The sequence below is a fragment of the Manihot esculenta genome, chromosome 9, assembly GCF_001659605.2.
Source record: "Manihot esculenta cultivar AM560-2 chromosome 9, M.esculenta_v8, whole genome shotgun sequence".
Taxonomy (NCBI): domain Eukaryota; kingdom Viridiplantae; phylum Streptophyta; class Magnoliopsida; order Malpighiales; family Euphorbiaceae; genus Manihot; species Manihot esculenta.
In genome coordinates this window covers 30,757,325-30,773,716 of record NC_035169.2, presented here as the reverse complement: position 1 = coordinate 30,773,716, position 16,392 = coordinate 30,757,325, and the positions used below count along the sequence as shown (strand labels likewise).

At 35.2% G+C, this 16,392-nt stretch overlaps 1 protein-coding gene across 1 annotated transcript; it reads right to left on the bottom strand.

Annotated features, from left to right (window-relative positions):
- Nucleotides 1-9,669: 9,669 nt before the first annotated feature.
- On the bottom strand, nt 9,670-12,035 carry LOC110622294 (trihelix transcription factor GT-3b). Its single transcript, XM_021766760.2, has 2 exons — nt 11,442-12,035; nt 9,670-11,330 (listed from the first exon to the last, which is right to left on the bottom strand). The coding sequence occupies exons 1-2, from the start codon at nt 11,685-11,687 to the stop codon at nt 10,782-10,784; spliced, it is 795 nt and encodes a 264-aa protein (XP_021622452.1). The 5' UTR covers nt 11,688-12,035; the 3' UTR covers nt 9,670-10,781.
- Nucleotides 12,036-16,392: the final 4,357 nt, after the last annotated feature.

The window sequence follows — 16,392 nt, the reverse complement described above, 5'->3', positions numbered from 1 at the left end:
TTTTAGCTCACCCCTCTCCCCTAACCCCAGTCTTGCAGGTGCAGAGTAGATAGAGAAGTCAGCAAGAGTAAGAGAAGTCTCTGTAATAGCATAGAAGTGGACATGGATTAGTTGTAATGTAAAAGTATGTTATGTAATGTAATGTAAGTTGTATAGTGTGCTTGACTAGAGTCTGTTGTAATCCCTTAAATACATGAGATAAATGTTTTATGATGTTTATGTAACCCAAGCCTGCTATATGTTATGTACCCCATTGGAGTATTTGTTGAGGACTCCAATGAGGGGTTTATGTTATGTTTATGCATGCACAGGCTAGGCTGGGTAAAGAAATGTTTGAATGAAAGAAAAGTTTTAATTTTTATGTATGTTTTGGTTCATGTATGGGATTGAACAGGTTCACAAGATGTATGTTTGGCTTGCTACGGGTTCTGGCGGCCTTAAGCCGACCTGAATCCTAGCGCCGGTAGCGGTCCGGTTTCCGGGTCGTTACAAACCTGGTCAGAGGAGCTGCGATCTTTGAGAAGTCCTGAACGAACCTCCTGTAGTAACCTGCCAAACCCAAGAAACTTCTAATCTCTGTCACTGAAGTGGGTCTAGGCCAGTTAGCCACAGTTTCTGTCTTCTTGGGGTCCACCTCAATACCATTCTCTGACACTACATGCCCCAAGAACGAAATGCTCCTCAGCCAGAACTCACACTTAGAGAACTTGGCATACAAGCCATGTTCCCTCAAAGTCTGCAAGACCAACCGCAGATGATGGGCATGCTCCTCTGCATTCCTGGAATACACTAAGATATCATCTATGAAGACAATAACGAAGTGATCCAGGTATTGGCTAAATACTCTGTTTATGAGATCCATGAATGCTGCAGGGGCGTTTGTTAACCCGAACGGCATCACTAGGAACTCAAAATGCCCATATCTGGTCCTGAATGCTGTCTTTGGCACATCTTCATCTCTGATCCTCAGCTGATGATACCCAGATCTCAGATCTATTTTGGAGAAACAACCTGCTCCTGCTAGCTGGTCGAATAGATCATCGATCCTAGGCAACGGGTACTTGTTCTTGGTAGTAACCTTGTTCAACTGTCTATAGTCGATACAAAGTCTGAGGGATCCATCCTTATTTTTCACGAACAACACTGGAGCACCCCAAGGTGAGGCACTCGGTCGGATGAAACCCTTGTCTACCAGCTCTTGCAACTGTTCTTTAAGCTCTTTCAGCTCTGCTGGCGCCATCCTGTAGGGAGGGATAGAGATCGGTCTGGTTCCTGGCATCAATTCTATCTCGAACTCTATCTCCCTAGGAGGCGGTAAACCTGGCAGCTCGTCTGGGAAAACATCTAAGAACTCTCTAACCACAGGCACTGAGGCGGGCTCTCTGACATCTCTGTCTAGCTCTCTCACATGAGCTAGATAACCCTGACAACCCCTCCTGAGCAGCCTACGAGCCTGTAGGGCTGATATTAAACCTCTAGGTGTACTCCCCCTGTCTCCTCTAAAAACGACCTCTGACCCATCCTGACATCTGAACTTAACTACCTTGTCTCTGCAATCCAAGGTAGCACCATGGGTAGATAGCCAATCCATCCCTAGAATGACGTCAAAATCTGTCAAGTCTAGAACCACTAGGTCGGCGGATAGGCATCTTCCCTCTATGAAAACTAGACTGTACTGGCAGACTGACTCTGCCACTGACGGGTCACACTTGGGTCCACTGACCCATAGGGGACACTCTAACCCAGAGACCATCAAACCCAACCTCTCGACCGCTCTCGGAGAAACAAAAGAATGGGATGCACCCGGGTCCATTAAGGCATAAACATCTGAACAACCAATGATGATATTACCTGACACCACGGTGTTGGATGCATTCGCCTCTTGCTGCGTCATTGTGAAGATCCGTGCTGGAGCTGACGGACCTTCCCCTCTGTAACCTGATGAAGAAGAGGCTGACCCTCTCCCTCGGCCTCTGCCACTAGCCTGTGTTGCGGCTGAAGCTGCTGGCTGTGCCACACTACCTGAAGCTGTCTGCTGGGGCTGTGCCGTAGGAACTGCTCTCGGACACTCCCAAGACATGTGTCCCTCTTGCCCACACCTGTAGCAGGCTGTCGTCCCAAAACGGCATACCCCTCTGTGTAGTTTACCACACCTTGCACAAACTGCATTATCAGCGCCAGAGCTTGAGCCACTTCCTAATCCCAGACCTGACTTGATTCTGTTCCAGAACTTATTCTTCTTTGGTTTCTTAGTGGTACTGCCCCACTTCTTACTAGCTGAACTCAAGGATGAAGGGTCTATCCTTCCCCCACCTGGGGTCTTGGAACCAGAAGGTTGTGCCACTGACTGCTTGACTTTTCCCTCCATTATGGCACTAGCCTCCATTCTCCTGGCCATGTCTATAATGGCATGGAAACTTTTTCTATCAGCTGACTGAATCAAAGAGGAATACCTGGAATTGAGCCTCATGATATACCTCCTCGACTTCTTCGGATCTGTGTCCAGATGTTGCCCAGCAAACGGCAACAACTCTAAGAATCTATCGGTGTACTCATCGACACCCATCTCATCTGTCTGCTTCAGCTGTTCAAATTCAATCGCCTTCAGCTCCCTGGAACGGTCAGGGAAAGCCCATCCTGCGAACTCATTCGCAAACTCCTCCCATGAAAGACTGTCCACCCTCGGTTTCACATAGCCCTTGAACCACTCACGGGCCTTTTTGCATTTCAGGGTGAAACCAGCCATCTGAATGGCTCTGCTGTCATCAGCCCCTATCTCATCTGTAATTGTTTTGACCTTCTCCAGGTACACAAACGGATCATCACCGGTATCAAACTGGGGAGCACCCAACTTCATATAGTCGGTCATCTTGCCCTTGCTCCCTCCAGATGAGGTAGGTTGAGGTATTAGGGTTTCTGAAACTGTGGGTTCTGCTGGTGGTAGAGGTGCGGCATCCCCTGGGATAGGGTTTGCTGTGCCTGGATGGAAGGATGGAGGTGGGTACATAGGGTACTGTGGATACTGTGGGTAGAAAGGTGGGTATGGCATGTGAGAAGGGTAAGGATTAAAACTGGGGTAATCCGATGTACCTCCCATCGAATACCCGGGGTATGGTGAAAAAGGTGGGTACTGAGGTGGTGGAACAAACCCCGAGGCCTGAGTGCCTCCCTGAGACTCACCCATGCCCTCTTCTGGCATGCTCACACCAAGATTACCATCCCTCCTCTGGTCCACATCCATCTCTTCTCCCACATCCACTGACCTGCCTCCTTGAACCCTTCCTCTTACTGATCTGTTTCTACCCAGATCCAGAGACCTTCTAGGGTCTCCCACTGCTCTGTCCCTGTTGGACCTACTTGACATTGCCCTTGGCAATGCTGGAGGACGGGCGCTCGTGCCCTCATCCTCCGGTGGTACTCTAGTCAATCTAGCCGATCGACGAGTTCCTCGCATTCTGTTTACTGAAAAACAGCACAGATAACAAAACATTAGCATCAAATGGTTCATGTGGAAACACATGAACCCACATCATATACACATCATATTCATAGCATATCTCATGGCATACATACTTTCATTCCAGACAGGACTCTACATCCTATCCTAGTGGACATGATTTCTTATTGTGCTTAACTTCCTATAACATCTATGAGCCCGACACTCTAGGTCCGACCATATGAACCTAGGGCTCTGATACCACTCTGTAACGACCCGGAAATCGGACCGCTACCGGCGCTAGGATTCAGGTCGGCTTAAGGCCGCCAGAACCCGTAGCAAGCCAAACATACATCCTGTGAACCTGTTTAATCCCATACATGATCAACGACATACATAAAAATTAAAACTTTTCTTTCCAAGCCTAACCTGTGCATACATAACATATCATAACCCCTCATTGGAGTCCTCATCAAAACTCCAATGGGTAACATAACATATGATAGGCTTAGATAATATAAACATCATAAAAACATTTTTGGATCATATACACAAGGGACTAAAACAAACTCCAGTCAAGCACATTCTAAACTTTCATTACATTACATATCATACTCTTACATTACAAATAAACCATGTCCACTACTATACTATTACATAGACTTCTCTTACTCTTGCTGACTTCTCTATCTACACTGCACCTGCAAGACTGGGGTTAGGGGAGAGGGGTGAGCTATAAAGCCCAGTGAGCAGAAAGATAAAAACATGTGATTTAGTTTCACCATTTTTATGTTTATTATTATTTATTTTATTATTCTTATCATATTTATTTAACCTTTTCTTTTTCTTATTCATGCTTTCATGAAATGCAACACATCACAGCTAATCACATAAAGGATGGTATTGTCACCATTAGTCCTCAACATCTCCAAATGCCAGGGGCGTATAATGGGCCTCACTGGTCTTTCTCTTACATAACATAACATAACATAACATTCTAAAGTGCCAGGGGCGTAGAATGGGCCTCGCTGGTCTTCCATAACATATCATCATAACATAACATCAGAGGACTATGGATCACCCAACAACCATCCACATCAACATTAAATTATGCTATGCAACATATTCGTGAATTTCTAATGCAAACATCCTGGAATATTTCATGGCATTAATGATGCATGAGTATGCTTTCAGATTCATTCATTTGTTCATTTATTCAATTACTTTACTTAGAAACTTAGGGAGTTATCCCACTCACCTGGTGACTGAAACTTTAACAACGGACTCTGAACGACTATCTCACAACCGGGGGTCTCGGTTCCTCGGGTCCGAACCTACACAGGTGGACTCAAATGAGGCACCAAACAACAAGAACATAACTCTAAACATACCCCCAAAAACCTCCTAAAAACACCTCAAAACATCCCTAGAAAACATGCAAGAAAAGGCTGGGAAGGGCACTTTCGGCGGCACCTTCGGCGGCCGGAAGTCCCTCCAGAGCCGAAAGTCAGGCAGGTTCGGCGGTACCTTCGGCGGCCGAAACTCCCAGACAGAGACGAAACTCATGCATGTTCGGCGGCACCTTCGGCGGCCGAAAGTCTCGGACAGAGCCGAAACTCCAACTTTCGGGGGCAAGCTTCGGCAGCCTAAAGCTGCCTCCCAAGCCATGTTCGGCGGCCGAAACTCCCTTCGGCTGCCGAACCTGGTTTCTGCCAAAGGGCAGAAACTTGGCTCCCTTAAGCATTTTTGCCTCCAAACTCACCAATCATGCATAAACCTATTCTACAACATGCATACTCAAGCATACAAGCTCCTAGGGGCCTCAAACTAACTTAAACCCCAACTACAACACACAAGCAAGCCACATAAACAACATACATTGTTCATCAAAACATCAAAACCCATAAACTCATCAACAAGCCTAAACATGCATCTCTACCCATAAAACAACTTAAAACTTACTTAAAACATATAAGGAGTTTAAGATCGGCTCTTACCTCTTGAAGATCGAGAGGGAGACGACCTAAACTTGGAGATCCACGAAAATGAGCTCCTGGGTTCCCAAAACTCCAAAACTTGTTTCAAAAGTTCAAAATCTTCAATGCAAGCTTAAAACTCAAGAAAAATGGTGGGGATTTGAAGGAAGAACACTAGATTGGGAAGAGGGAGGTCGGAAGCTAGCTGTGGCCGAAAATGGGAGAAAGCTCGCCCATTTCGGCTAAGTGCCCCTTTTATAGTGGCTGGCCAGACCACGTTCGGGGGCCGAAAGTGCCTCCGCACGCATGCCATGTTCGGCGGCCGAACTTGACTTTCAGCGGCCGAACCTGAACTTCCCTCACTCATGCTTTCGGGGGCCTAACGTGCCTCCAAAACGCATGCATGTTCGGCGGCCGAACTTGACTTTCGGCGGCCGAACCTGGGTTTTCCTCCAAAGACTTTTCATGCAAAAACTCATTAAATTTTCATATTTAAAACCATGAAATGCTTTAAAACATTTTATGAAAACATGTTTCTACCCTACTAGAGGCTTCCGACATCCGAGATTCCACCGGACGGTAGGAATTCCGATACCAGAGTCTAGCCGGGTATTACAAAAAGAATAATTACCCTTTTGTCTCTATATTATGACTTAACTAATTAAAATATTTTTATAGTTTTTAGAATTATATTAAAATACCTTCATATTTTGATTCCATTAATGAAACAAAATTTTCGTCAAATTAAATTCATATTTTCTATTGGTTCAAATAGAAAAAACTAAAATGACTCTTTTTCATACCCTCTCTATTTTTTTTTCTTCTATTTTTCTCTTGACCCAAAATTTCTTTCTTAACAAATGGAAGCTTATTTATTTCTCTCTCAACTCTTAATGAATTTTCACCTTTTTCGTTTATTTTTTTCTCAACTCAAAATTTCTCTCCGAACAGATAGAAGGTTATTTATTTCTCTCTCAACCTAAATGAGTTTTTAACGAAATCAAGCTCTTTGAAAAAGATGCAAGTAGAAGGTGTTTGGCGTCGTGAGATCTATCTCCCCTCCTCCAGCCTTCCTTGATCATGCATAAAGGGAGCCTTCCTTCATCCGCCAGAGTTTTTTATTTTGAAGAGGATATGCAACTGATGGAATAGAATAGAGTAGATACAAGAGTATAGAGGAGAGGTTTTGAGCAATTTGATTAGTTATGGAGATATTTTAATTAGTTAAGGTATAATACTGGAGTCTGAGGATAATTATCCTAAAAATAAATATAAGTCTTAAATAAATATGAATATAAATTTGATTAAATAAGTAAATTGTATAAATTGTGTATATTTGTTTAAAAAATAAAATAACATTATGTATATAATATAAAAAATAAAATAATATTATTTTAAAAATTAAGTTAAAATTAAATTAAACTGTGAATTCAAACTATCCGATTTTAATTTAAAAAAAAAAAGAACCATGATCAATTTTCTAATTTAAGGTTTTAATTCGGTTTACGGTCGAAATTAAACCGATACCAAGTATAATTATTGGTGCCTCACAAGTATTGACAATATGCCTCCAATTTATCTCATCTTATGCAATAAAAACACACACAAACACAAACACGATCACATTATATTAGTTTTTTTTATCACCGTCACTCAAAAAGGAAAATAAATAAATAAATAAAATAATTTATGCTTTCAGACTGCAATAATCAATCTATAGAACAACCAAATTTATAGGCAGAATCATTGCCTATAAAATTTTGGCAGACTTATAGTGCCTATGCATATTCCTAATAGCTCTTCAACTTAATAAATAAATATGTACATCTCATTTATTTTATTATAAATCTTATCCTATGATTCTAAATTATTATTTTCCATTCAGATTTTACTCATTATTGTTATGATTTAAATCTCAAATAATAGATTAAATGTAGGGGCCTTTATTTCACTCAATATTTTTTTTTTAAATAGAGATCAGAGATTAGAGAGTAGAATTTGAGACTTTTCATATTTATTCAGATGTACTTACCACTAAACTAAATTTATGAGTGTTTATGTCATCCAATATTATCAGTTTTTAATTGAAATTTACTCATTATTTATAGTATATATTGTGTAAGAATTTTGATAGAAAAAAATTATTATTTAACTTTTATAATATATAAAAACTTATTAATTAGTTTTTTAATTTTAAAAAATACATTACAATAATATTTTGAAAAGTTTATTAGTTAGTCTCTCAATTAATTTTAATTGTTAAATATTTTACTATTTAATTTTTATATTCTTTTAAAAATTTATTAGCTGATCCTTTAAATTTTTAAAAAATTTATTAATTAGTCCTTCCGTATTTTAAATATTTTAGATTTTTTACAATATTTAACTGTTAAAATTAATGGAGGAATTTTTTTAAACGTTATAACGTTTGAATATATTTTTTAAAATAAATGAGTTTTTTTATATTATAAAGATTAAATTTTTTTTTTTTTTAATTTAGACAAATATTTCTCCAAGATATCCTTCAAGTCAAAGTTCTAAAATAACGTTGATTGAAAACTCTATATAAGCTTTTCAAGCAAGCGCACAGCTAGTTTCTAGCCTATACACACATGAAACGCACATATATTATATATGCAATGAAACAACCTGCATGTGCATGATTCTAACCGCTAGGCAAGTTTCGCAGCTGTTTAGCAAAACAAAGTAAGAACCGACAAAAAAAAAATTAAAGAGATGCAAAATGTAAAGTTTCAATTTTCGAGAGTAAAAATGTCCGACGCAAAGCACCATACATGTCAGGAAGAAATGTCTGAGGAAATTTAATAAGAAGAATGAAAAAGAAGACGGTTGCGTTTTGCACACAGTGTCTCTCTCTCCCAGTTGTGAACTGGAATCAATTGTGTTCAAAGAAGTTGGCTATAGCTTACGCGTAAAATGATGAGCTGTGTAAGTGAGCTGTGTAAGTTGGTTATGCGTATGACAAGATCCACCACCAAAGAGACACCTCTCTTGTACGGACATCAACACTCTTACTTTGGTAAGAGATCGATACAGAAACTACTAGCAAGCTATTCAAACATTGAAAAAAAAATCAAATTTAGATCTATTTTTACGAAATATTTAACAAGATAAAAAAAAAAAACTATTAATCATAAAATCCTCATCCCACTACTGAGCAAAACCTTTTGCCAATCTTTATCCCTTTGTACGGGAGAAAGAGAGATCCCCTACCTATGTAATAATTGGGGGAATCCCTATTCAAACAGACAATATGATCATGTCCCACGTTGTTTTGTTATCATACAAAAGAAATAATCTTAATTAAAATCCTTTTACAATAAAAGTTATATATCAAATTACATATACATATTTTATCAACATATCTATATTTTTAAGATGCGTAAAATGTATTGTATTAAACAAAGCAACAAAGCATGAATACCAATAATGAACTGAGAAAGTTTGCTTACTTTGGCAATAATTAAGATATTATTAGGACAAAACACAAAATAGATATCAACATAAAGAGAATCTAGGAAAAGCAAAATATTCTTTTTTTTTTAGCTAATAAAATTGAAGAAACAATTAGCATAAAATCTTCGATCTAATCTTGATTCATTAAAAAAACACTTCAGATATTTTTAAATACTCAATTCGATCAACTATAATAAAATGAGTTTGAATAATCATGATTGAGTTTTAAAAAATACCTATGACAGATTCAGATCGAATTTGAGTTTTATACGTAGAATACTCACTATCCGAATTCGTTTATATAAATAATTAATTTAATATAAAAAATATATTTTATAATAATATTTATAAATTTTTTATATTTTTTCATTTAAAAATTAAAATTAAAATTTTAGAAATATTATTTTTTTAAATGAAATTTATTAATAAAAAATATTTTTTATATAAATTATCAATTAAAATATATAAGACTAAAAGGATTTAAATTTTATTCGGGTAATAATAATTAAATTTGAGATAAATTCGAGTAATTTAGATTAATTTTTAATTGAATTCAGAACAAATTCAGAAATTTTCTATGAATTCTATATTCTATCGGTATACATTTTTAATCATCACAACATATATATTTATTTTAAATCTTAAAAGTATTAAGTTAAAAAATAACGTAAAAAAGAAAGAACAAATTTAATAAAACTTCAAAGTTAAAAGTACATAAAATTATATTTATGTTACGTATTCGTATAAACATTGTTCAGATAAGAATTATTTTTTCTATATATGTACTTTTAGATAGCTAGATATCATGTATCATCGACTCATTTATACATTTTCTAGAATACCGACTTATTTACACATTCAAGGTATATGACACCTCCTTCCAAATTACATTACATTGTTTTACCTGTGGAGAATTTTGCAAGTCCCTCTTAGAAAATTTTCTCACAACCCAAAAGAAAAGCTTCTAACTTCTAGGTTTTGTCCTACCTCATTCAGATGACGAAAGCTGCAACGAACATCTGTATCTATTTAATTATATATGGTCAAAAACTTTATTTTTTTTTTTTAGGATTTTAAAACAAGTCATGCACATTTTTTTGACTTTCACAAAGCCTTGGTTGACACTTAAACAGCAAGAAACATTTCTCACCACCAACCTTATTCTACTGAGATGGTTTTCGTATAATCTTGGTTTCTGAAATGAATAAAGGAAAATGGAGCAGTTGATGACAATTTGAAACAACTTGTTTCTGATGGCCATTTCTAGGAAGTTGCATATTTGATTATGGCTACCAGGGTAATTCTTTCCTAAATCAGCTTTACATAAATCTGTATCGTAAATATACGAAATTTTAAATGGATTATACTAGTATTTTACATTTTGAATTTACTTATACTCGGTCTAAATAAGTTTTTCATGGCACACAATCTAGTAAATGCATATATAAATATGTAAAAATTCAGAACACTTGTGCATATGTAAGTGAAAGTTAACACAAAATCAAACACACCTTGATGAAGTTGAGAGGCATTAGCAACAATGGAGCATTAACACCACAACTGTGCACCACGATGAGCTTATTGCGTTCTTGCACTCTTGCTCACATGAGCATTATCTTTTCTTTTATTCTCCACTCTTGCTCTGTGATTCCTAAATTTCCTTAAATTTTGTTTTTGATTCTTACCAGAAAGTTTCAATTCTTTTAACTTAGTCTTGTCTTAATGATTATATAAGTTTGATGATTAAGATAAGACAATTACATAAGTTTGATGATTAAGATATCTAAAGAACGATAACAACTTCAAAATGAGAATTTCGGAGACAAACCTCTCTATCTCTTACAAAGCTTTCCTTCTTCTTCAAAACAACAAAAACGCATTAAATGCTTGATTTAAATCTCTTCTCTTCTAAGCTTGTGTAAAAGTGCTGTGATTAGTGCGTCCCTCTTCTCTGCCCTAGCTTCTTCTCTTATCCTTCTTTGTTCTTCTCGCTCTCTCCATCTCCTATCCATCATTATCCTCTCATTCTCTAATGCTTCCATCGTTTGTCTCCACTCCATCTCCATCATTTTCCTCTCATTTTCCCGAGCTTCAAACGCTTCTCTCCATTGCATCTCCATTTGCATCTGTTGCTTCATGAAATCTTCCAAAATTTCCTTTAAGCTACCGATATTTCCACTGCTACTACCGCCCCCGCTTATATTCGCAGCGCTTTTGCCTTTTTTCTTCTTTCTTGTACTTCCCAGCTTCTCTCCCTCGCTTTCTTCGTTATCGTCTTCCTCGTCAGAACATAGCTGCACCGCTTTCTTTTTAGACCCTCCTGCTGCTCCTTCTGCTTCAGTCCATAACATTCGTTGCATCCTGGCCGAGAAAATTGCTTGCAACTCGCTATAAAATGGGAATTGTTGTCGCAAAGATTCAGGTTCAATCGTTTCACATCCCTATAATCCAAAACATCTATCAAAACAAAATAGATACTAGGGTTTTGCCACACAGTAAAGTTCAATCAACACAACGAGATCGCTAAATTATTTGTAAGTTTCAATTAATACCTTGTAACGAGTGACGAGGTTTTTCCACTTGCACTTGCACTGATCTGCGCTGCGATGAAAACCCTTTTCCTTCAGTTTATTAGAAATCACATCCCAAAGAAGCTTGTTTCTTTTAGTCTCCATGAAAGTTCGATCCAGTTCAGATCGAATCATCAAGAACTGCCTCGTTTCTTGAATGCTCCATTGAGGAAACCTATCAGTATCAACGTTAACACTGATGTGATGCTGATGATGATGCGCTTCCATTACACACGCACACGCAACAACAAATAATTCAGACAACGCACACAAGAACAAGATCGATCGATTTTCACACACCAAATTAAAAAGAAAGATAGATACGGAATCGAAAGGAAAAAGATGGAGAGAGAAAGAAGAGTAAAGATTTATAGGAAGGTGGTGTGAACAGAAAATGAAGTGTGAATCGCCCAGATGAAACAAAGGAAAAGTTTCTTCCCTTCTTCTTCTTCTTCTTCAGCTTAGGTGTCAAAGAGAGCGTTTTCGCTATTCATTCAGACGTAGAAAACGAAATCAAATAGCTCTCTCTCTCTCTCTTTCCATCTCTCCCATTCTTTTCTTCTCCCAAACAGTCCCTTCCAGTCTTTATCTGTCTACGCGGAAACTCATTTCATTTCCCTCTCTCTCTCTATTATTTTTTTTAATAATCCTGATCTCTATAGTTCACATTGCGTTCAAGTGCAGTCAGGCTTATGTCATGGCTCTCAAGTGGTGGGCCTTTTCTGGGTATAGAAATTTTGCTCTTTAATTTTCTTTCTTGTTTTTTTCCCTGTTACTTGATTAAAATTACGATTGAGAAAATAAATTTAATTGGGTTTTTGTCAACTTTCTATCTTTTGTAAGGTTTGAGAGGATTTGTGGACTTTTCTGGTCCTTGTGGCTCTGAAATTTGCTGTGTAGAGAGGACAAAAACCAAGAGAGAAACTTCCAGACTGTACCCGCTGTGTGTTATTTGTAAGGCTTTTGCATGGCTTTCCTAAATGTAAGATTGGGTTTTTCTTACCCTTATATTAGAAAAGAAAACTCAAACTTATAGATTTGCATTAAACTGGGAGACTATTAAAAGACATACATATTAATTTTAATATAATTAAGTTATGTTATTATAAAAAATAATAAAAAATTTATCGATTAAATTATTAAAAAAATAATTATAAATAAATTATTAATTTCTTATTAACTATTTAAAATATAAAAAATAAAATTATTAATTATTTATTAATAAAAAATTATATAGTGTGAGAAAATAATTTATTTTAAAAAATATTTTAATTATTTCTCATACCATTGATATTTAGAGTAACGTTTTGTTTGACATATCAAGTGACTAAATTATAGTTTTAAAAGAAGACGGAATGTGTTAATTTTAATATAATTTAGTGATAAAAATAATTTATCCAAAAAAAATCTAAGTGTTTTTTTTTTATGAAGAAAAGAAAAACCAACTACGCGGTAGTCTGCGATGTCCACGTGTGGACGCCAACACAATAGCCACGTGGCGTACATGCAGACATTAGATTAGAAGATTGGTGTGCGCCTTTGATAATAGATGGGCCCAGTTTTGCTTGCGTTCACACCTCCTACACTGGCCCAAAACATTGACAACCCCTTGTGCATATCCGAAGACTAGACTTTAATGCTTCCAAACTATTAATTTCTCATTCTATAAATATTTATTTTATTTTTATTTAATTTATTATATTTATTTCTGTCTCTTTATATTTAATTGTATTTTGACCTGTAATGTGACTTTTTGCAATACATGGCTATTACTGGCAAGGAAGTGTAGCTCTGATAATAACATTAAATATTTTAATTAACAACTGCTAATTTAAAGTAAAATTAATGATTTAGTTTCTCTAGTATACAACGTCTTGATATCAGCAGTACTAAAAGGACAGCAGCTCCATCTTGACGAAACAAAGGGAGGAAAACAAAGATGTATTTCAACCTTGCTTGCTATGGACCAGATCCAGAATATAAAGGGAGAAGAGCAGCAGAGACACCTTTGAACTATGAACTCAAAACAATGTCTGGACAAGTCGGAAAGCCCAGGAACGAGGCAGCCAAAACACTGGCTAAACAAGCTTGTGAGAGAAAAAAAAATCAAAGTTAACTTCTCCATATGCTCGTCTATAGCTGAAGAACTCTAAATCACCCAACATTGATGACATGCAACCACCAAATAAACTCCAACTCTTCCTAATGGAGCTGGTACTAAAACTCTCTCATGGAGACTAAACCAATGAAAGAAAAGTAGAAATTAAAACAAAAATTTAAAGAAACAGAGGCTGAAATCTTAAAAAAGAAAACAGGCCAAAATGGCCGGACCTCCACCGAAGATAAAGGAAAGTTAGAGTTAATAGTGTTTAATATGTCTCTCTTAAAAATAGGACTATAGTTATTTCATAATGATATTTTGGTATAGAAAGATCACTTCCTTTTTCTTTTATCCTTTTTTTTCTTTTGTTTGTTAGTAATGTTTAACCATCTTTTTGTTATAGTAACACATGTCTCTGTTACTCAGACTCGTACGGACGCGTCAGAACACCTATCCACGTTAGGCAGCCATTTAATTCCTTCTAGTGCGCATGCCGTTAAGGCTGCAAAATAACTGGTTAAGCTATTATCCCTCGTGTCATATCATCAGACTGGATTATCTCTTGTTGGGTTTACGCTCATGAACCCTCTGACCTGCTCTATGTGTTCGAATCAGGACTTGCAGTAATTGATCAATTTGCTTGAAGATGCTCTTGAGTTTGTATTCTTTTTTAGAATTCGGTCTCACTCGACGATCATCACATATAAATTAAGAAAGTGTTAATTAAAATTTATATCGTTGAATTTTAATTATCATTTTAAAAATTTATATGTATTCATAGTTTTAACCTAGTGGGTTCTATTCTCCCGATTCTTAATTATCATTTCAAAAAAAAAATTTATATATGCTATTTTTTATATTTTTTTATAAAATTATATTAATTAGAAGTTAAATTGATATTATTAAATTAAAAATATTTCTATATAGAAAAAAAAATGGCTTGCCAAAAAATGATTGAATTTTATAATTTTAAATTAACTAAACGGCTATCAATATTTTTTATTTTTTTTAGAAGCGAAAATAATGGAAGAAAATATATTTTTTATTTTTATTTTAATTAGGTTATGATTTATTTTTTTCTTATTTTGATAAGACTAATATTATTATCCTTAGTAAGATTAGATTTAACTTTTTTAATTTATTAGAATTATCTTTTTTTTTATTTCAATTAAGATAAAAATTAAAAATATTATAAAATATATATAGACAAAAAAAAAATCTTTTAATCAATTTACTTCTTCACTTAGCTAAAGCTAAAGAAATAAATTATTCTATAATAAAACTGCATTTGTGATTTTTCAAGATATAACAACATTCCCAATTTTATCAAAACTAATTATGTTTTCTTCTTATTTAAAAAAAAAATACATTGTTTTTTTTCCATAACTCTTTAGTTCATTCATCGAGTTTTAATATTTTTTTTAATTTTTTAATATATTCAACAGAGAGAATAATTATCTTTATGGAAACTAAATGGTCTAAAATTGAGAAATAAAGAAATTAATTTGTGGAATTATAAAGAATAATTGCTTTTTTTTCCCAAAAATATATATTTATTAAATATCAAGACTTAAAGAGCCAAATACAATTAGGGCCGATATAAAAAATATATATATAATTGAAACCCTATACATAAAAATCTTTTTCTAATACTCTAAAACTATATGTAATATATAATAATTCGATACCAATACAAAAATAAATATCATTAACGGTCCCTCTATTGAAAAAATACAGTCTTCTGAGTTCAAAATATCGTCGGAGCTTATTAGGTCTCCAAAAATAATAGCTTCATCAACAATACAAAGTAAACGAAATACATAGAAAAAAGAAAAAATTTTAGACCAACCGCATTTTGAAAGCAAAGAATACCCAACACATGTATTTCTTTCTCCTTTTTAGATTCCCCAACTACCTTATAATAGTCGTCAAAGATTTTATATTCACACTGAAACATATGCATTTCTTTCTCTTTTCTAGATTTTCCATGACTCCATAATAAAGCAGATGTCATCCAATCCAAAGAAAAATAGAGTTGAGGCGAGAAAGGTGTATATGCACTAGATTAGAAAAAGATGATAAGAATTAGATATCATTAAAAAAAAAAAAATTTTACAATTACCTCTAGTTGCCTCCACTCAGATCAGAATAGTAATCACCAAACGTTTAACAACAATAAGAGGAAGGATATGTCTGCCATTGTCTTCCTATTACTTGGATTTAGTCTCCCAAAATACAAGTTTATGTATGTTTCTATGTAAGTCATCAAAATCAACAATAAGGAAACAACAAGAATGAAAAAATAGAGTCATAAAAAAATTAATAATTTTCTAGTTCCTACCTCATTCGGCCAAAATTCAAAATAACAAAAGAAAAACAATAGAATTTAGAAGAGGAGAGACATTGTACAATTGTTGTTGGCTGTTAATCTACTTGTGAACACAATTTTTCTTAATATTTTGTTGCCTATAGATTAGATTATTTCCACATATTTATATTTCAACAGAGAATATGCAATTTTGAAACTTCAACATATGAAGGCTGTAAGAAAAATTAGAATAACTTTATCCTTCTAGATTGAAGTCGAATGTTATAATCAAAATTTAAACTAAACTATATATTAACATCATGGTTGTTAATTAAATTTAGGATTTGAAATGACCAATGAGAGTTGAACGATGATGGAAGAGGTAGACTTGATCTTCCTTCAATGTGCACGTTTTTCCTTGAACTTTCCTCACGATATATACAACTTAAGCAAATTGCAATGATTATTTCCTTTTAAATTATCTATTGTGGTAATAAACTCCATCATTAGCTGTATTTCTATGT

What these genes read in the sequence shown, in the direction of transcription:
- LOC110622294 (XM_021766760.2), bottom strand. Translation starts at nt 11,687, where the DNA reads ATGGAAGCGCATCATCATCAGCATCACATCAGTGTTAACGTTGATACT. An exon ending in ACCTCGTCACTCGTTACAAG is followed by an intron (nt 11,331 to 11,441) that starts GTATTAATTGAA and finishes TTTGGATTATAG; the next exon opens with GGATGTGAAACGATTGAACC.